The following is a 20639-nucleotide window of genomic DNA, read 5'->3' on the forward strand; positions in this document are numbered from 1 at the left end:
CAAACATCACAGCGCGTAGGAGCTGCTCAGTCCTGTGAAGCCCAGACAATTTGTATTCCTCTGAGTAGATGTAACTACCAGAATGTAACGCACGGTTCAAAAGTCAGGACAGCACTGTTTGTGTACGGGGTGAGAGGGCTTTGGGCCTGATATAATGGCCATAAATATGAAGGACTTAAAATGCATTTCACGCTACAGGTATTTAAGAATAGAACAGCCAACGGCCATTAAGTACAACTACCAAGCCTGCATAGATACAATGGTGAAAAGTTTGCAGCATAACATGGAACATTTGTGCTTTCCCTGGATAATAACATGTATCCATTGGTATTGTGCGCATCAAGCCTATGTAGATTGTGGGCCTACAATTTGTCCAGTCCAGTCATAATGATAGTCCTATAATTCTAGAAAAGTCAAATAGACTTGGTCAGTTACGTCATGGAGCTCAGTCACTATCAGACACCAGGCCCCATCACGAGACTGACATCTCCCATTCATTCATGTTACAGCAATCTCATTAGTCAGGAAGCCGACCAAAGAAAATGGGGAAAAACGTGATTTTGTTGCAGGTGAATGTGACTGAATGGAGAGAGAGAGAGAGAGAGAGAGAGAGAGAGAGAGAGAGAGAGAGAGAGAGAGAGAGAGAGAGAGAGAGAGAGAGATATTGTGTGGGATTAAACACGGGCAAATCCTAAATTAATTGAGAGTTAGAGGAAAGAAAGGTGAGTTGGGGCCAAAGAGGAGATGGAGAGAGGGAGCGAGCGCTGTGAAGGAGCCCGCGTTGGCCGCCTGGGCCCCAGTAAGGACCGCTGGCACGAGAGCGGCCGACAGATTCACTCCTATCAAGGTCCTCACTCCTGACACAGATTTAGACGGATCCATCCACTGGATGTGCCTGGTTTTAATCTGGGATTGGGGATTACTTTGCCAACAAGCAGAAAATAAATGCATACAAATGGACAGAAGGAATGCTAAGTGTAACTGTTTTTTTTTTTAAGAATATGACCAAAAATTGTGGAAACATATTAAAAGTGGATTTCTATATTATTTTGGTGGTTTCTTTAGCAATACACATTTTCCTAAAATGTATTTTTCAGGTTCAGTTTTTAAGTTTAGAAAATATTAAGAACATAGAAATATGCTACAAGACATTATGGCTGCAACTGTTGGAAAATGTAATTTATTGTTATGAGTTAACATCCTTGAAATAAACTAAGGAGAGGTTCGCTATTTTTGCCGATGAAGAGGTGCAGCTTCTTGTTTCTAGTCTCTTATGTTCCTGTGGATGTAATCAAAAGAGCTTGTTCGCGGAAGGGCAAGTCATTCAAAAAACCTGATAAGATGGATGGTTTGCAACTATTTCTTTCCTCGGAATAACATAAAGGCTTTCTAACGATGAAAACTTTGTGTTTTCCGCAAGGAGATTAGGGCTTAAACATTTTCCTGGTTGGACTGCATTTAGTGGAGTGAGAGCTGCAGCAGATTGGTAGGTTTCTCAATAGTAAAGCGTATGGCAAAGTTGTGCTAAGACGTTATAAATTATGGGAAACAACATTTTACTAAGGCCTAGGTTGAACAATTGCAAACCTATCATCAAATACAATCTAGTAAGGTATTGAACACACGACTGGAACCTAGGGATTACAGTAAAACGTGTACACTTGCTGAATAACACACCAACTGCATCCATAAATAAACTTGAAAAAAAATAAAAATAAAAAAGCAATTTCTACACCAAACGTGCTTCTTTAAATGGCTCACAGTTGTAAACACACCTACACAGACTTTGAGAAAATCAGTGGCCCATCAAAGAGATATTAAGCATTAATTTCATTTATTTGCCAAGTCTACCAAACAGAAATGTAATTTAAATTTCTTCAATAGACAGTCATTCTCAACACATCCTAAGGACAAGAATACAAATACATAGATTAATTTGTCAACTGAAATCATTGGTAATAACAAAAACAGTGTGTGCCTGTAACTACAAAACTATCTCCTGGACACTCCATCAAGCTCACACGGATGGATGCTGGAGGTACTGCATGACAACCGGCCAATCAACAGCTTGAAGGAACACAGCTCTTTAACCACACCACCAAAGCCTATTAAAGACACAGCATTCTACAACTGTGCTCAAGTGTTTGTCTAAAAAAAGGATTAAGCCCCACCAAACCCCTGCAATTACTATAACACACTAGTGGTACTATAGAAGTTATCCAAAAATACAGCAAGTCATCCACTCATTAAATTTCATTAATTTACACAAGTTATCAAAGACATGCAAGATGACTCATTTTTGACATCAAAACTTGCAGTAGGAATGAAACTATATATATATATTTAAAAAAATGAACATCAATGCACATAATAAACAACTAAGAGGTTAAGGCAATAGAATTCAATTCCCCATGTTTATGAACTGTTTACAACTATGACGAGGTTTTAAAAGCTGATCCATTCTCCTTTCCTCACCCACCGGCTACACTTCATCTTTATTGGACGCCCCCACTTGGATGTCATCATGATGTACCACCCTTCACAGGTAGAGGGGTTGAGTTACAAGTCAGGGATTTCACATTTCACATTCCGCTTTAAGAAAATACATAACACCAAAAAAAAACGCAGTACAGCCTTTTGTACAGTGCAATCCAAGAGAATTAGAAAAAGCCCTTACAATCTATACATATGGCATGGCTTTTTCGAGTACAGAAACCGGAAAAAAAAAAAAAAAGTCATTAGGAAAGAAAATGAATCTGATACGTATTACAACATGTTTCCCCAAAAAGTCATTGCACAGTCTTGACTAGAGAGCAAACGCATGTTATTTGTGGTGAGGCTGCAGGTTGGAGAAAAGGACCTGCACTGAGGCTGTAGTTCTTCAGATGACGGTGCGCCCTAGTGGTCGATATCAGTAAGTTCTACAGGAAATAGCAGAAAGCCAGAGGGTATACATGGTATAAATCCTGGATTCATTTATCGAAGGCCAGCCTCAGAGGAAAAAAAATTAAAAAAAATCAAATTTGAGACCAGCAATTTGATTAGAAAATCTTTTTGTACATCAATTTGTATAAAGTACAACTGAACGGGGGGAATTAACCTTTCCTGAAACTTCCAAATTATAAAAACATGAAAAAAAGGTTTGTACATTTAGGCAAACAAAAACAAACTAACACCTAGAAAAAAAAAAAAAAAAAAAGACTTTTGTCATTCAAATGTCTTTTTTCTTTTTACTAATCTGCATCTCCACTGCAAGCCCACCTGTTCGAAAACCAACCGTACAGTGTGGCATATAGTGCAAATCAGGTAAAATCTCAATCCATAGGACCACACCTGCTCTCTACAGTGAGCCAAGCACTTTTTATTTAATTTCTTTCTCCAAATTTATAAAAGTGCAATAAATGTATCTCACAGAAAAAAAAAAAAAAACCTGTACCTGGCAATTATTGCATTTAACATATTAAAACATTCATTTGCATATGGTTTGTGTTGACCTGGGGTCTGTCTTCATATTTCTCGCCGAGTCTTCTTCTTCTGGGCCGGCTTTGGAGGCTCCCCAATCTGCTCAGACTTCTCTGTGGCGAGAGCGACAAAAACACACCGACAGATAAGAAAACATGTCTCCCAACAAACTGCCTGTTGATTACTTTTACCAATTCTTATTAGAAATGAAGGAAGCCCGGCAACAACATGACATCACTTTCGAGTTCTCTGGCTGAAGTATTATTGGATTTGTGAAGAGGCAGATCAACGACAAACTATGGTGGTGTACGATAACGCGGTGAGAGACACGGGGTTTAGATGAAGGCAAACGGCCGATTGTTACCAAGGGTTACCAATCATCACTCTTCAGTTTAGATTCTATATTGTTAACCTCGACTTTAGGCATTTTACACTTGACCTCTGATACGACGCAAGCATTGTATGATCTACACAAGGCAGGTATTTGTACCTCCCTGCTAAAGAGATGCAAACTGCAGCTACCACATGAGCATGAAACCTGTGGTGCACCTACTCTGAGAGGCTGGCAGCCGGGGAGACTGCTCACCGGGGGTAGGAGGTCGAAGCTCTGGGTGCTTGGACACGGAGCTCCCTGCCTAAAGAAAAACCAGAACACCAAAGAAAGTTACACACCCATACGCCAAAAACCTTTTAAAAAGACCAAATGTTAAATATATGCAATTCTTTATTCACGTATATTTAAAATGTGTGATCCTATTTCGGTTATTTATTCTTGCCTGAGGGAAAGGAGCTGCCTCTTCCTCCACATTCTTCTTCTTTTTCTTCTTCTTAGACTTGGCCACTCCTGAAGGATCCCCCGCCTCCTTCTCACCTCCTGATATCTAAATGACAACAACAAGCACGAGCCCGTTTTCCAGCATCTCACATTGTGATCAGTGGGCCACTGTGAAGGGTGTTTTGGAGCTAATCGTTAAAATCCTGTGTGGAGAACTAGAGCTCATCCACAAAAGAGGATTTCTTTGCTTGTATTGTTCAGAAACCTCCTCAGAATTATGAATGAATTTGGTTTGGAAGTAGAGACCTTGTGGGTTCCCAGCTGCTCCTTAAGCGACGGGGCCAGTGTGACCAACGTAGAGGCCTCTTCAAAGTTTCCCCAGTGTTCAACCGGGGCGTTCCAATCGGAGCTTGGGTCCATGCCATCTATGAAAAGACATTTGTTACAGTTTCGCTTCAGGTAAAACACCTCCAATGCAACTGTTGTACTTTTCCAACATCAAATCTATTTGGCATGTTTGATTTGGGTCTTGTGTTTGTCTTAATCTCTATTTGTTACATTTTAGGAATATTACTTACTTAAGCCAGACCACTCGTCATCAACATCAAGGTGGCTGTCCCAGTGAAGGTTGATAGGATGGGACATGGTCTCTGACAGACACAGGGGGAAGGAATAGAAGTGAGCCATCGTGACTAAGTAATGTGGGAAGCTGCAACATTGCATTTCTGTACGGCCAAGTTGCGTGCAAGACAATAGTTCATCTGCAGTACACACCTGCAGGGTTCAGTCTCAGCAAGGAAAAGGAGACTGGGTTGGGGTCAGTGTTCATTCTCCCTTCCACCCCACTCCATGTAGCTGGCAAAGAGAGACAAGCAGCGATGACATCATAGAAAGAACTGGGAGGGAAGCCATGGATGGGTGGATGTATTTGATATCAGCTCCCAATAGTTCTCGAAGATTACGCATTATAGTCAAGAAATACCATTTCTTTATGTCAGATTGAGTGAATACCAAAAAGAGTATTTGGTCTGATTTGGGCTCCAATTTATATCTGACTAGATTGACGTCATATGAGATTCAAGTGTTCTAATGGCAAATCATGTCATATGGCTCAGAAAAAAAGCTGTTGATACCTTTCAGTAAGGAGCCAAATAAAGATTACAAAGCCATTACTGAGACTCTTGTACTCCTTCAAACCACAGCAAGAAAATAAATACTTGAATCAAGATTGCGGCGATGCACCCAGATGATCTGCAAGAAATCTGGACCACTGCTCTACACACAGATGAATCAGAAGTAGAACTTCGGAACGATTGCCGACATGGCTCAAGCCATTCACAGAATATCAAAACACGGGTGTTCCACACTCAGAGGCGCCTACCAGTGGTCAAGGACGGTAGTGGGAATGCCACAGTTTGGTTCGGGGGAAGCCTGACAATCACTGAAGGAGCCATGAATTCTTCTCTACGTCAGAGAATTCTACAGGCGAATCCCTCCCTGAGCTGAGACAACTGGACACCACGACCGGTATAAATTTGCACCAGGACAACAGTCCAAAACACACCCAATATGACCCTAGATCAGAATGGTTGACGAAATCTACAAAATCTTGAAATTTTGGAATAACAAAGTCAAATTCCAAGCCTAATGTCAATTAAGATGCTGTGGCACATTCTGAAACGAGCATTCCTGCTCCAAACGCCCCCACCAAAAACATCGCATCTCTGCATGGGGAAAAAACAATTTCTGTATATAACGTAATTGTGTTTAATCGGTATGAGTGTGACTGAATATCATTGGTGTGCAAAGACACCAAACCAAAGCCGCTACCTTGTTTGTTCTGTCCCCAGGGCTTGGCCTCAGGTTGGGTCCTGTGCCGTGAGCCGGTGGACACAGCGCTCCACTTGTCCCCCTCCAGAGCGACCGCCTGAGCGGGCAGCTTCAGGGGCACATCAGTCCAGCTGCCGTTGACTGTGGTCTCCTCCCGCCAACTGGATGAAACTGGGCCAAAGAGAAGGAATTCACTAATGCATCCACCTTCACAAGTTGGTTTGTCAGCCCTGAATAGTCGTTGGGACACAAAATACTGGAAAGGTTTTTTTGAGAATGAGTAAGGCAGACTAAGGCCTGGTCTTCGGTGCGCTGCTGCAAACTAGCTGTGTGCACATTCCACAACATCCTGCTTGTGTCGGCAATACAGGGCACATACAAATAAACCTTTACTTAAATGCCATGGTTTTCATTTACTTTAAAAGTAATACAAATTACAGCTCAGGGATGGGTTTTATACATAAAAGGGTGGTTAATACAGGTACTCCTCACTTAACGACCGAGTTCCGTTGCCGGGACCAGGTCCTTAAGAGAATTGGTCAATAAGCGAGGACCCGTGTTGTAGTGTTGTGAAAACTGACAGACGGCGAGAACGAGACTGAGAACGGTGATGATATCTATCTATCTATCTATCTATCTATCTATATACTGTGTACATAGTGTATATAGTATATAAAGGGTGATGCGCTTGACTCTTGAGACTTGATGCAGCACGCACGCCACGGAATTGTACACAGCATACAATACAGACTGGTCGGAGAGCTGGTCGTAAGTCCCAACGGTCGTTAAACAGGTAGATCGTTAAGTGAGGAGAACCTGTAATCAATATCTACTTACATGCAGAAATTTGGTTAAAGAGGTATCAGAGCCTCGTTCGTACAGTGGGTGAAAAACATCACTGAAATACAACAACCGTGAAAAGATTGACAAATCTTTCCCGACTGGACAATGAAGGTTAGACAAAAGAAAATATAAATATAATTTTTTTTTTTTACCAGATCCACTGCTCACGTCACACTTTGCACTGTTCTTTGTATGAACGGAATCTGGAACAGCAAGAGGCAAAACAAAGAAAAAGTTAAATCACCATTTCCCAAGCAAAATGCAGCTATTCAGCTATAAGTCACGTTTTTTTTTTTTGTTTTTTTACATCAAATGCCTGGGTTTCTTTAAATGTTCCACTTCATGCGTACAGTTGTGGAGGCAATATTTCAAATATCCTCTCAGATTCTGAATCCCACATCATGTCTTTTGTATCTTAAACAAAACCAAAACTGTCTCGATGAAATCACTTGTTTACCTCGGTTTTTCTTGGTGTTGGTGGCTGTTGAGGTTACAGGCGTCTCTGTGTGGGACTTCGGGGTCTGAGTCCCCCCAGGGCTCCCAGAATCCTCTGGGCCCCGGTCCTTCCTACGCTGCTGCCTCTTTTCCCGGTTACTAACCTTGGTCTCCCACGCTCCTGGTGGATAAAAAATTGAAACGTGAGATGGCTTGTGGATACTTGTCATACTGGTAAAGAAGAGGACTAAAAGGGTTTTCACAACATCATCAATGGTTGACTGAATGTTATCAGGAGTTAAATCCAGATTATTTGAATGAATTAATGCAGTTTACAGCGTGGGGAATCATATTAAACCAGAATCATTTTTTAAAATGTCCACTTCAACTATAAAACTTTGAATCCAGTGTTTCCTCGAGAAATGTCTCTTAGTGGGTGGACGTTATTGTAGATAGAGAACCTCTATGCTACATTGGCAGGACCTATAGAAATAGTAGCTGTATAGCTGTCATTGTGTGATGTGTTTGCGTCTGGCATGCGGTGTCCATAAAATGAAAACACAGCAGTCTCGCCCCACAGTGAGTGACCTTTCAACTCATTAGAGCATTGAACTTCATGGAATGTAAAACAATATTCAGGAAAAATACTGAATTTGAAATGCCTTCCTTATGTGTTGTCGTCAACGTGTAATAAGCCAACCACGTAGTCCTCTGAAAAGCCAAATTCCAGACAGTGCATGACATCGACTCAATCCACAGTGCTGTACGAGAGCGGCGACGCTCTTGAAGTGTTGCATTCAGTCACCTCAAGCTGGCGTTTCATGATCAAAATAACAACTGATCAGTGAGCTACAGTAAAGAGTTTTGTTGCATATATAACATTTTAGGGCTGTAACCGACTCAGAATATTGTCAGGGGAATCTGATCCGGCTGTTCAATGCGAATATTCTACTATTAGGCAGGGGGCAGGGCCGGCTCTTCCTATAGGCGGCCGCCTAGGGCGCCACCCCGAGGCGGGGTGCGGAGAGGGAGCAATCAGGGTGCATTTTGCACACCAGTCTCCCTTTCCGCCGGTACCGACGATGCGCCGCTGGCACGCGCCATCGATGGGGTGCCCACCATCGGCGGGCAGAACAGTGTGTTTTTATTTTAGTTACAGGTTCTTTTTTTATTAAGTCTCCTTATGGAATGGTATGGAACGAAACAGTGCGTAATGGGGACACTTTCTCCGTGACTCTCTCCCCGATCACTCCTTCTCCATGCGTTACACGTTGAAAATAATCTTAACGAGTCTACGAGCCACGTCCCATTCCTCCGTAACCCGTCCCCACAGTTTTTAATTGTTTTATTTGGAGAAGCGGGGCACGGCGGTCGGGGCGCACGAAAAACCGTGATTCCCCTGATTTATAATTCCCCAATGAAATGTTATCCCTGTGCATTTTGTAAGCTTCTATCTGTTTTTATCCTCTTATTGGAATGCACACTGGCTGACAAAAAAAATAAACAAAAAAAACACGACTGCTTGACTTGTCTTTATTTTCACATTTCTCTGTTGGCAGAATTATGAGCAGGCAACCCACACACTACTGGCTACAGTAGAGGTAACAATGCAATAAAAAGCAAAGAAGTGAATCAACAGGCATTGAAATAAGCTCAAATGAGGATTTTGTCTGACTCTTAACACGGCATCTTGTGTGGATTACATTAAGCTGAATTGCAGTTACTAGATAAAGATATCCAGGTATTGTGATGTTTTCGCCGACAGGTTTTCGGAGATTGCCGAGCAAAGCCCCAGATCGGAGGCAAATCGTAGCGTGCTCCCGATAGCGACGAGCGTGTGGTATGAACTGATTCGACTACTCGCCGATGGCTCTCAGATGCCGGCGAAATATCAAGCATGTTCAATATCTGGTGTCGTGTCTGGCTCTGATATCTGGTTTGGCTCTGGAGTGACACAACCAGCTACAGCCAGTGAGCGCAAACACGGAGGGGGGGTCGAGAAGGACAGATGGGAGTGGGCGGAGCAGCAGCCAGAAACACTTCCACTTTTCTTCTAGAGGTTCTTCTGAAGCTTAATACAGTTATTATTTATTTCTGCTTTTGTTCTCTTTTTTATTTTTTACAATGATCATAAGATCATAAGATAGAAAGTTGTGTAGTGTGAACAGTGCTGCGATCTGACGACTTCGAAAGTCGCGCAGTGTGCCCATGGCATTAGTGTTCGTATGACATTCGGGATCAGTCGAAGGACACACAAGTAGATGGTGTTAGGGTGATCGTATATCTCAACGGGTTTCACAATGAGACGGAGTTAGACAGCTTAACCCAAGCCACAGGCCTTACCTTCATCCATTTCCTTCACTTCAGGGGGAGAGGTGCTCTGGCCTGGTTTCACATCTGCTTTTGCTTTCTTCTTGTTCTTTTTCACCTGCACGAGAGGCTGTTCCACCTACGTTTATAACAACCGAGTGTCCAAAGTTCACGTTTATAAATGTCATGTAAATGTGTTGCTCATAGAAGACAACTCCCGAATGCACGCATCAATTTCGCGAACAACTCAAGTCATCAGGTGATTTTGGGAGGACAAACCTTCTCGGCTGGGATCTCTGGAGGTGGTTTTGAGACCGGCGCACTGACCTCCTCTCTTGGTACAGACACTGGTTGTCCATTGGACTGAGCCTTCTGGTGGAGGGAGACAGCGGAAACCGTAAAAAAAAAAAACAGACAGACACATTGTTATAAATTGGCAATATACAATAAACCAAAAAACAACAAAAAATATGGAAATATACAATCAATAGTAATAGATACTATAAAATACATAATATGGCATTAAGCGTTTCGAAGTACTATTTACTGATAAACCGCTATAAATACTCCCTATAATAACACTCCAGTATACATCGACATTTTTTATGCATAATATCTTAATATTATCTTACTATCTCAGCTTTTACATTTGAATGTGTGCACAGCGCTGGTACTCGCTGAAGTGGAGCCAAACAAAGCTTTTCTCCCAGCGCCTCTCGCCCGTCTCTACCTTCTCCGCGGCTTTCTTCCTGCTCTTCTTCCTTTTCTGCTCCTCGGCTCGCTCGGCTTTGATCGGCGCGGCCTTCGGAGCCTCCGCCTCGGAGCCGCAGGCGGACCCGCGGCGTTTCCCGGCGCTCGGCCCGCCGCACAGCGCGGCCCAGCACGGCACCAGGACGAGCAGCAGCAGCCCCAGGGCCGCCGTGCCGATCAGCACCCAGGTCGGGCACGACTCGGGATCCAGACCCAGGTCGACCCCGAGCTGGGTCCGGATGAATCCCTGCCCGGCGGACAGCAGCTCTCTCAGGCGACGAGAGAGTAGCTCGGCCTTCTCCGACGCCGCAGCTTGCAGGTCCATGGCCATTTTTTTTTTTTTCTTTTGCGTCCTTCTTTCAAATTCAGCGTTACGGTCGGTACGTCACATATGTTAGCGCCGAGTACTGTGACCTCAGAGGGGGCGCGGCTTCGTCTGGCAGCCCGGACCTTCCGCACGGCGCTTTAGACGCTCATACGCTGCGTTCCAACAGCTCGGAAACCAGCAATTCCGAGGCGGTAGGACCTTTGCGGAGGGGGAAAAACCCCACGGACGCCCACTGCAAATTTGTCTATTTTTGCGAGCTGCGTCAATTCCGCAAGGATCCGGGAGCCGAGACTACGCGGTGGTTTTGGGTCTAAAATAGGTGTTTTCAATTAAAAACCGATGCGAACGGAACTTGCGAACGGAGGCCGCCGCGTCGCACGTTGCTAAGCAGGAAACTGGGTTTTTCCGAGTTCCGACTTCCAACGCGGAACGCCGCGTGAACGCTGACGTGTACTGTACGTATTTAAAACAAAATCCCCAAAACACAAACGTGAACGATTCTGTATTTATTTGTAATCACTCATGTAGTTAATATCATGACTCCAGAACCCCAGAATGAGTCCCGAGTTACTGATAGAAACAGAAGGAAAAACAGTCTTGCAGAGATTGTGTGAAAGGAATAAAAGCCCCATTTATTTTTATATTGAAATAAATAAAATGAGAAGAGTGTGTTAAAACAATCACAGACTCCAGCGTGAGAGTCTTTCCCCGGGAAGGCAGCAGTCACATAGCTTCACTCTGCTGGTCAAATGTATTTGTTGATGAACAATACATTTTCTGGTGACGGGCTATTGAAGGTACTGCCCATAAAATGAAAATGACTTTGTACATGTAACAGAACTATTCCCTTTTCACGTCGAAAGAGAAATCAATTGTCCGTGCGAACACTAATAACTACTCAGATAAGTATTTAAAATATGACATTAGTAAAGTACATGTAACAAAAAGCTCATGTAACAAATATTAAAATTCAGCATCCAGAGTGAATTTAGATTCCTTCATGTTGGACATGACTCCAAATTTCTGATACTCTGCTACACGCTTCTCAAAAAAGTTGGTTTTCCCCTCCAGCGAAATTAACTCCATGAAGTCGAATGGGTTTTCAGCATGGTAGCTCTTGAAATGAAGGGGCGGGGGAACAAAAGAAAATTAGTACAGCCGTCACAATATGCTCCATTTATAAATGAACAACCAAACTAAAAAATAAATACATATATAAATACAGTGTAAGCAAACTTTACAACTATAACATGTTAAATTAATTGTTAAACATATCTAGGGTGTATGCCATTCAATGTTTAAACATGGCTACTGCATCTACTTATATTATATCATGTCGCTTCAGCAGCAAAGAAACTACATCGTACATAAGTCCTCAGAAGTCAGTTTTTTGTTTTACTAAAACTGACTGATCGATTTTTGACATCCATGTCACTTATCACATGCAATGCTAATTTCGTCATGTAATATGGAATAAGGCTGTTTTCTTTGTTGTTGTATTTTCCTTATTTTATTTTTTGCTTGAGACTACGGACACTCTGTCCTTTTTGTTTTGTAAAAAACTGAAAAGGCATAAATAAAGTAAAAAATAAATAAAATAAAAATTAAAAGCCCCAGGCTCACTGGTACTGTTTCTTTTCTGGATGTCAGCCCCACAAATGCTGATTGGTGCATCCCTACTGGATACTTCCAAAAAGCTCTTCTTCACATTAAAGGGGAAGTGTGAGGAATGGCTTGTTCTACTTTGTCAAAAATTATTATAAGTTAAGGGAAAAATAAATTACCTTTTCCAATCCGAGGTCCATGAGTAGTCGATCGGCCACAAACTCAATGTACTGCTTCATCAGAGTACAATTGATTCCTATGAGGTCAACTGGCAAGGCCTCTGTCAAAAACTCCTGCAATAGAATATATGATATAGTAACGTATTTAAAAGCGGATCATTGTGATGGATGTTTTCTGTCAGACTGGGCTTTGAGGCTTTCGCTTTTTGTAATTTAACAAATAACAGTTTGGTACTCTGTGTTACAAAATGTCAAAAATATAACAACGCCACCCCAGCTGACCTGCTCAATGCTGACAGCTTTGGTGATGATGTCCTTGACCCTGTCGACGGACGGTTTCTTCACCAGATAACTGTACAGCAGGCAGGCAAAGTTACAGTGCAGACCCTAAAGAGCACACAAAATACACATGTGAAGGAAAGAAGGTGATAGGTAAGCAGTTCAAGTAAGAACAACAAGGATGGAAAATCCAGAGTTGGGAGGAGGGGTGGATATCTGGGAGATGCTGCAAAGGTCGGTGAAGTACAGGAAAAACCTCTTCATACAAATCTCACGGATACATGTAGGGTCCTCAACAGTTGTATTCATGAGCAACGTGTAGGATATCATTCAACATTTTGTGACAAGGCTTCCCAGGAAGAAGTGCGAGCCTCCTTGAATTCCAGGTAAAATGTCATCTCACGCTTCTCGGCGAGATAAAGAAAATCTCTGTTTGTGTGTTTAACATGTACTGTATAACTCTTTGTGTACTTTAAATCCACTTTGTTTGTTTTTGATGAGGCCAAAGGTATCTGCTACTGTGCTGACAAGTATTCTAGTTCTTTTTATTTTTTTCTTATTATTTTATTAGTGGAAAGATACAGCCTGTCATACAGGATTCAGAAGTCTAATGTTTCCAATTTTTTTAGTTTTTAACAAATCATAAAAATAACAACAAAAAAGAAAAAAAAACAAGGTATATCCAAAAATCCTAATAAACCTATCCACCCACCCACCCAAATAGCCTTAATGTTCAATTAGGTACACACACACACACACACACACACACACACACACACACACACACACACACACACACACACACACACACACACACACACACACACACACACACACACACACACACACACACACACACACACACACGAAACTACAGTATGGTATCAGACAGGGGAAGGATAGAGGACCAGGTAAGTGAATACAACTGTCCAGACAGGTGGGCCTCATTCAGGAGGCAGCACAGACAGGTTGTTAAAATACGAAATGAAGGGTTGACATTTCTTAGTCAAATGATCATTACATCCTCTAAGTGTATATATGTTTTTTTCAAGGCTCAAGAAAAACATCACACCTTTTAGCCAGGCAGACCGAGATGGTGAGGGAGGAGAGTTCCAGCCAAAAAGTATTCTACGACGCGCCAAAAGAGTGGTAACAGCAATAATGTCCTTTTCTCTAGTGCCATATAAGTTAGGTTTGGCTGGCACTCCAAAAATTGCCAGGAGAGGGCATGGTTGTACCTTGATCTCTACGACCTTAGTTAGAGAATCAAAAACATAGCACCAAAAATCTCTAAGTTTGGGACAAGCCCAAAACATGTGTAGTAAGTCTGCTTGTGGATGATCTTAAACTTCCAGTGCATCCACTTACATAATACTCCAAACATGAAGTAAAACAAGGGGTGGCACGACACACAACAGTCAGTCAGATAAGACAAAATGCAAAGAAAGAGAATTAGAATAAGCGGGCTAAGAAAATAAAAAGAATGAGTTATAAGATTTATAACAAACAAAGAATTAAGCACATTGAAAGAACAGCACATTGAGTGAACAGTGAAGAAGAAGATTCTTTATTCGTCACACGGAGCACACACCACAACACATGCACTCAGGCAGTGACGGCAACCAACACACACACACACACACGCGCTTCAAATGGTAGCCGGTGAAATGACCCATCCTGGCTTGTCCTTCCTCCGGGGGGCAGCCAGGACAGCGACACGCCCAGGGACCAGTTACAAATCGTCAGATGACGATGTTCTGTATGTTTTTGGTGGGAGTCCTTACTGATGTTGCAAGGAGATTACACCATGTGAGCACGGGGACAACATGCAAACTCCACACAGAAAGGCCCCTAATCGGGAGATAACCCGGTGCCAAAAGCACCCCAGGCGGGAATCGAACCCAGTGCAATGCACTGTGCCACCGTGCCCTCCTCCAGTGAAGAGTAGTCATAAAGAGAAATAACATGGCAGAATAGCAACAGCAATGTTAGAGCCTGTGTAGCAAAATGAGGCAGAATTTTTTATTTTTTTTTCCCCCAGCCAACCTTTATTTCTAGAAGTATCAACTGATACAAGATCAACTTCAACTTCAGTAGAGCTTCATCGTAGGCAAGCTACAAACTTCCAAGGGCCTATATAGACATTTGTCAGGTCTATGCGGATCAGCTGCTGTATGATTGCCTTCATCAACCACCGATAATTCTACTGGCACAATATGTCAACACCAGTCCCATGAGTCTCAAGCTGTTTTCAAGATCATCCACTGCATCAGCGAGAAGTTTGTGACTGTTTTTCAGCGAGGTACACCTTTCTTCAAGGTCGACAATCCTGTCGCCGTAACCTGATAACGCTTCTTCAAGATCAGCGATGCAACGGTCGTGGTTCTCCGTCTTGCTTTTGAGGCCGTTGACTAACATGGCAACGGCCAGTCAACAGTCAACGCTAGCACTGGCCGTCTTGATCTTAGTCGCCGTCGTCTTTCCCGGTGGTGTGGTGGCCCCTTGTTCTTTCTTTGTCCGCAAATCATGACTCATTGCTTCTCAGACTTGAAGATGAAGCATATTTGCTTCATGCAATGTGCTTTTTAAGCTGGTTTATGTAAAAGTAGCGAAGCAGGGGAGCCTCCCTTAGACACGTCTACCTCCCCTCACATGCTAACCGGAGGTCGTTGACATGTATTCTATTCATTTTCTTATCCCACTTATTAATTTATCACTTCACCCCACTGTTCATGGTCATCGGTGGCTGGAGCCTGTTATGATTAGGGACACAAATCAGGGAGACAACTTGAATCCGCTTCCCGTGAATCCCAAAGGACAGTTGTGCTACTGTTGTAGGAGAGTGTATTTGGATTTGGTTCACTTCCACCGGTCACCATCCAACAACCTTGCGACGACGTCGCCCTCACCTCATCCCTGCTGATCAGCTCGTTGGAGAAGGTGAGGCCCGGCATCAGACCTCTCTTCTTCAGCCAAAAGATGGAAGCAAACGACCCAGAGAAGAAGATGCCTTCCACCGCCGCAAATGCCACAATTCGTTCCCCTGGAAAGCATAACATAAGTCGTTCACTTTTATTGTAGTGTCCAGGATTTTCTATGTTTCCGTCGGACCTGGTGTTTAGGGTGAACATCTTACCGAATGTGGACTGGCTGTCATTTATCCATTGGAGTGCCCAGTCGGCTTTACGTCGTACACAAGGCATGGTCTCAATGGCGTTAAATAAATACTCTCTACAAAATAAAAATAAACAAGTTATTATTAGTCAGCCTCCATAACGCTCGCGATTATGTCAGCAGCTGTTTGGCCAGAACATATTAAATAACAGTGAAAAACAAACTGTTAGATTCAGAGACCATTATTTTGATATCAACATCTGGTGCGACGGGTGGGAATATAACTGAAATTGGGAAAACCACATACAAACGTATTTTTTTATGAACAGGTGCAGCTTTGTCTGTTGTTCTTATCTCGAGTTTTAGGGAGGTTTTTTTTCGGGGAAGTGTCAAACAGGTGCCGCAGTAGACCGTCACATTGTTTGGCATTTTCCAATTCACACTTTTTAACTATTCGTTTAAATGGCGGCAAACAGATGAAACAAATCTCCCCGTGTTGTCATCTGATATTGTCTCGCGTTAAATGATTTAAAGACAACAACCCTGTTTTTCACAGGATTGTTTTATATATCTCGCCGTTTCTGCAAACCCCTGTGTAGCGTTTATTCAGGTGTGGTAGAGTCTGTTCTGATGTCTATCTGCTTATCTTAGTCTCCAGAAAACTACATTCCAGAGCTAAAATGCGTGGTCTCCCCCACTTACTACAAGAGGTTTAAAGGGTCCTTCTTACATTTACAGTAGGTTACATTATCTTTTAGACATTTAGGTTGGTGTGTGTATTTATGATGTGTATTTGAGCTTCACTGTTCCGTCAGCACACTGCTGCTGTTACACCTAAAGTGTTTGTAAAGATACAAACACATATTGAACATATTTTGTCTAATATTTAAGAAAAATACCTCCAAAGCCAAAGTCATCATGAAAAGCTTTCCTGCTTGATGGACACAAAACCACATTTAGTTACAACTTGTGAGAAAGATCATGTGTGATATTTGAAGATCCTTGCATCCTATTAGAACATTTGTTTACATATTTCAATTTTTGTCTTGATTCTCCATCGTATCGCAAACAACCACAGCTTATTGAACACAGAAAGCACCATAGAATGCTGTAAAGGTTTAACTTTGCTTCAAATTAAGATAAACATGTTAATATACAATTAATAGGATTGTAATAGTATTCAGGAATTGCCATTAAATATTGAGAAAATTATACCACATTATGATCGTTATTTTCAAAAAGGACTTCCTGAATTCCCCACTGGGGATCTCATCTTATGAAAATAGATTTGTTTATTCAAAAAAACAAATAATAAAATATAGCTGCAGGCAGCAATACGCGGGGTCCATTATCGACACCAATTACAAATTTTCGAGTTCCCATGGAATGTAGCATCAGTTTGTGCTGTCGCTCCTCTTTACATCAGCATTATGTCTAAAATGAGTCAAATTTCCAGAGTTTCCAATGAACGCAGCATCGGCATCGATTCCTTTTCGACTCCTTCGGAATATCGCTGTATCTAAAATAGTGTGTGTGTGTGTACGTGTGTCCTCTGAGGCAACGATCGGGCGCAATTTGCACACATTGTGTTTTTATTTTAGAAGTATTTTATGTTACTAAATATATTTATTGAACAAAACAAACACAAAAAAGCACCATGTTGGCGTCCGGATTTAAAGATGTCATCCCAAGCTTGAGCCCAGGTACACGGTCCCAGGCCTGCCATGTTTACTTTGTAACTTCTGTGCATGCCGGTCGGTTCCCGACCGTGACCAATTCAAACTGGAATCTGATTTTGGCCACATTTTTTTTTTTTTAATAATGTGAACCGGCAAACAAAAGAAATTGGATCCGAGCAATAAATCCAAATTAAGCACTGAGGTTTGCAGTGTGAGCGTAGCCAAAGCGTCTTACTCCACAAACTCATCTCGCTGCACTACCCAACTGGAGGTTTTTGAACGTTGCCCTGTCGGCAAATTATGTCGGTTTTTCACAAATTCCTTTTCCGTATGTGGATTGATTTGGATGAAACTTGAACTACGAGATGTCTGAGACATCCCGCTTCTTATGGTACCTCAACCGGTTGGATTTCCTATTCCACTTTTAGCCCGAAAAGTTCCAAGGAAATTAATTGTAATAAATATTCGAACAATAACAATAGGCTTCCATCCTTAGGGGATGGACCCTGAATAACAGATAACATTTAGCATATTTTGCATAAGGAATTATATTGCCAAGTGTCAATTCTGACCGCGCCTGTCACTTATTAGTATAACAAATACGCTAACAAAACAAAACTAGCTCAGGGCTACTTGATCCAAAGAAATTTAATTGGGGAATGTTTTTTTTTTTTTTTTATTATATGAAAAAATAAAAGCTTGAAACCACCCAAAGACCTGCTATTAAAGTAAAAAAGCCAGTAAGTAATGATTTTTTTGAGGTATAAATGACAGACCTTTCCTTGAGGTCTCTGATGTAGGTGTTGATGAGCATGCTGTACATCTCTGAGTGGACGTTCTCGATCAGGATCTGGAAACCATAGAAAGACCGCGCTTCGGGGATCTGCACCTCCTGGCTAAACCTCTGGACCTGAGCAAGGCAACATAAAACAAGTGTCAACACACATTCATTATTAAACTGCAACAATGGCTCACGCTTAAAATTTATGGCAAGAGATGGGCAATGGGAAAGTTTCATCTGTTATTGCAAGTGGAAATGACGCGCCATTATCATCCTTTATTGTCCAAAGTGCTAGACACCTGTCAGATTCTGAAATAGCACGTTAACAGACTGATATCACACAAATAACCCAAGGCAAGCCAACGGACACAACCCAAATAAACTCCCCTTTGTAAGTTCCATAAGCTTGGTCAGTAATGGCCTGTGTGATCTAACACCAGTTATGGATGTTAGAATTCCCATACCCTCCGAGCATTGTTGCTTGTGCCGTTGAGGAGCTGCCATAAAAAGAAGCATACATCTAACGAGAACTGCTGGAGCCATGCCGCATATGGCCTCTCCAGCTTGGATTTTGGAACCACTGGAACCATTTAAACCACTGGAACCACTGGACTTTCTCTCACCAGGTTCTCATTGACGATGCCGTCGCTGGCAGCGAAGAAGGCCAAGACGTGGGAGATGAAGTGCTGCTCCTCGGGTTTCAGCGTGTCCCAGTGGGCCAAGTCGTTTGTGAGGTCCACCTGTGTGCAGGGCGTTGACAAGACGTTCAAACAGCAGACACGCGAATGAGAAAGAGTGTCGCAAAATGATAAACTTTTAAACTGGACGCAACTTGAAGCGGGTAGTTAAATGTTACAAGCAGTTGAACCTGGATGTCGTCATGCCCACCTCCTCCACGGTCCAGAAAGAAGCCTGGGCCTGCTTGTACATCTTCCAGATGTCAGCGTACTGGATGGGGAAGATGACGAAGCGCCGCGAGTTCTCTCGGAGCAAAGGCTCATCCTCCTTCTCTGTGTTGTTGTGCGTGTTTGCACATTTATAGTCGTCCTGCAACAAACCCAAAATCAAACAAGCGGTTTGATGGTATGCTGTTGAAGTTGTGTGGTCCGACAGCCCTGGTGGCGTCGAACAGTTTTTGGAAGTTGGCGGCACCACTACGGTTATAAACGTTTCCCCTTTTTGAGCTTCACTTCTGCCATTATGAACTACGTAATGTCAAATTAAGTATGGGAGCCGTTTCAATCACACTGACTGACCGGCTTCCGTAGAAACCTGCCCTTTAAAGATGACATTGCGCACGCGTAGTAGGCCCACGTAGACGCCATAAACAAATATCCATGATCGCGATCAACTATTATTATATTTATAATTTGTGGCTGGAGGAATGGATACCAGCGGCTTCACTTGTACATGACAATTCCGTATACAAGTGCTAATTATGGTTTCTTCAAGATGATATTAAACAAATTAGCCAATAATTAAAATGTAAAAACTGGGATGAAAAATCCAAGAGCATCCCCCAATGGCTGCATAAAAGTGGTGGGCTGCCTTATTTAAATGCGCAAACTGATCTCTTAAAAAGCCGTCGCAATACAGCGCTTTGGCGGCCGAGCGACGCGGAGATCGGGGGAAAGGACCAAGGCTCCCCGCGCCAAGCCCACGCTGTCACAGCGACTACTCACCAATGCGCCATGGCCGTTGGACGGGCTCGTGTGAAGCGGATCCATGTCATCCATCGCTGACTTTGGCTACTGCATTGTTGTGCAGTTTTTATGTCCTTGCCATGTTCGGGAGCCTCCTTCGTCGTCCCTCCCCCGGAAGCATTACAAGAGGCATTGCGCCTCTATTGGCCGTCCCCCTGTCTACTCAGCAGTTAAAGTGGTAATCAGTAAAATTAGGCTTGAAATATCCTATATTTGATATTGCCCCATATGTTTAGCTGACTAGCTTTTTTTTTTTTGAAGAGGCATTCAATGTTTTCTCTCTCTCTCTCTCTCTCTCGGCAAGAATGTAGAGATGACATGAAAGGTTGCCACAACGAAAGAAAGGGAATCGGAAGCCTTCACTTCAGAAAAGAGTGACCGTCTTGTGAGTAAATCCGGATGTTTAGGGGGGGACAAAACAAAAAAACAACCAAGAAAATATTGCCGTTTCAAATGGAATTCTGGAATTTGACGTGTAATCCACCCAACAGACAATTTTATGTATATATATTAAAAAAAAAAAAAAAGATTGAGAACAAAGTAAAAACACTTTAATTTGATTGATT

At 42.5% G+C, this 20639-nt stretch overlaps 2 protein-coding genes across 4 annotated transcripts; both read right to left on the minus strand.

The window, feature by feature from the left end:
* Nucleotides 1–1815: 1815 nt before the first annotated feature.
* Nucleotides 1816–10818, minus strand: mtdha (metadherin a). 3 transcript variants are annotated; one of them, XM_080010553.1, is made up of 12 exons: nt 10386–10818; nt 9935–10027; nt 9689–9794; nt 7368–7526; nt 7063–7113; nt 6068–6238; nt 5012–5092; nt 4816–4887; nt 4544–4662; nt 4239–4343; nt 4049–4097; nt 1816–3575 (listed from the first exon to the last, which is right to left on the minus strand). In XM_080010553.1, the coding sequence occupies exons 1-12, from the start codon at nt 10734–10736 to the stop codon at nt 3508–3510; spliced, it is 1425 nt and encodes a 474-aa protein (XP_079866679.1). In that variant the 5' UTR covers nt 10737–10818; the 3' UTR covers nt 1816–3507. The 3 variants fall into 3 exon arrangements, with proteins under 3 accessions (XP_079866679.1, XP_079866680.1, XP_079866678.1); XM_080010554.1 differs by having other exon boundaries at nt 1816–3570; nt 4016–4097; XM_080010552.1 differs by having other exon boundaries at nt 4016–4097.
* Nucleotides 10819–11224: 406 nt separating this feature from the next.
* rrm2b (ribonucleotide reductase M2 b) lies at nt 11225–20186 on the minus strand. The gene is made up of 9 exons (XM_079998904.1): nt 20053–20186; nt 19259–19417; nt 18994–19110; nt 18366–18499; nt 15933–16027; nt 15706–15839; nt 12800–12904; nt 12518–12631; nt 11225–11849 (listed from the first exon to the last, which is right to left on the minus strand). The coding sequence occupies exons 1-9, from the start codon at nt 20104–20106 to the stop codon at nt 11697–11699; spliced, it is 1065 nt and encodes a 354-aa protein (XP_079855030.1). The 5' UTR covers nt 20107–20186; the 3' UTR covers nt 11225–11696.
* Between the last annotated feature and the right edge of the window lie 453 nt (nt 20187–20639).

This window comes from Zeus faber, assembly GCF_960531495.2.
Source record: "Zeus faber genome assembly, chromosome: 1".
Lineage (NCBI taxonomy): Eukaryota > Metazoa > Chordata > Actinopteri > Zeiformes > Zeidae > Zeus > Zeus faber.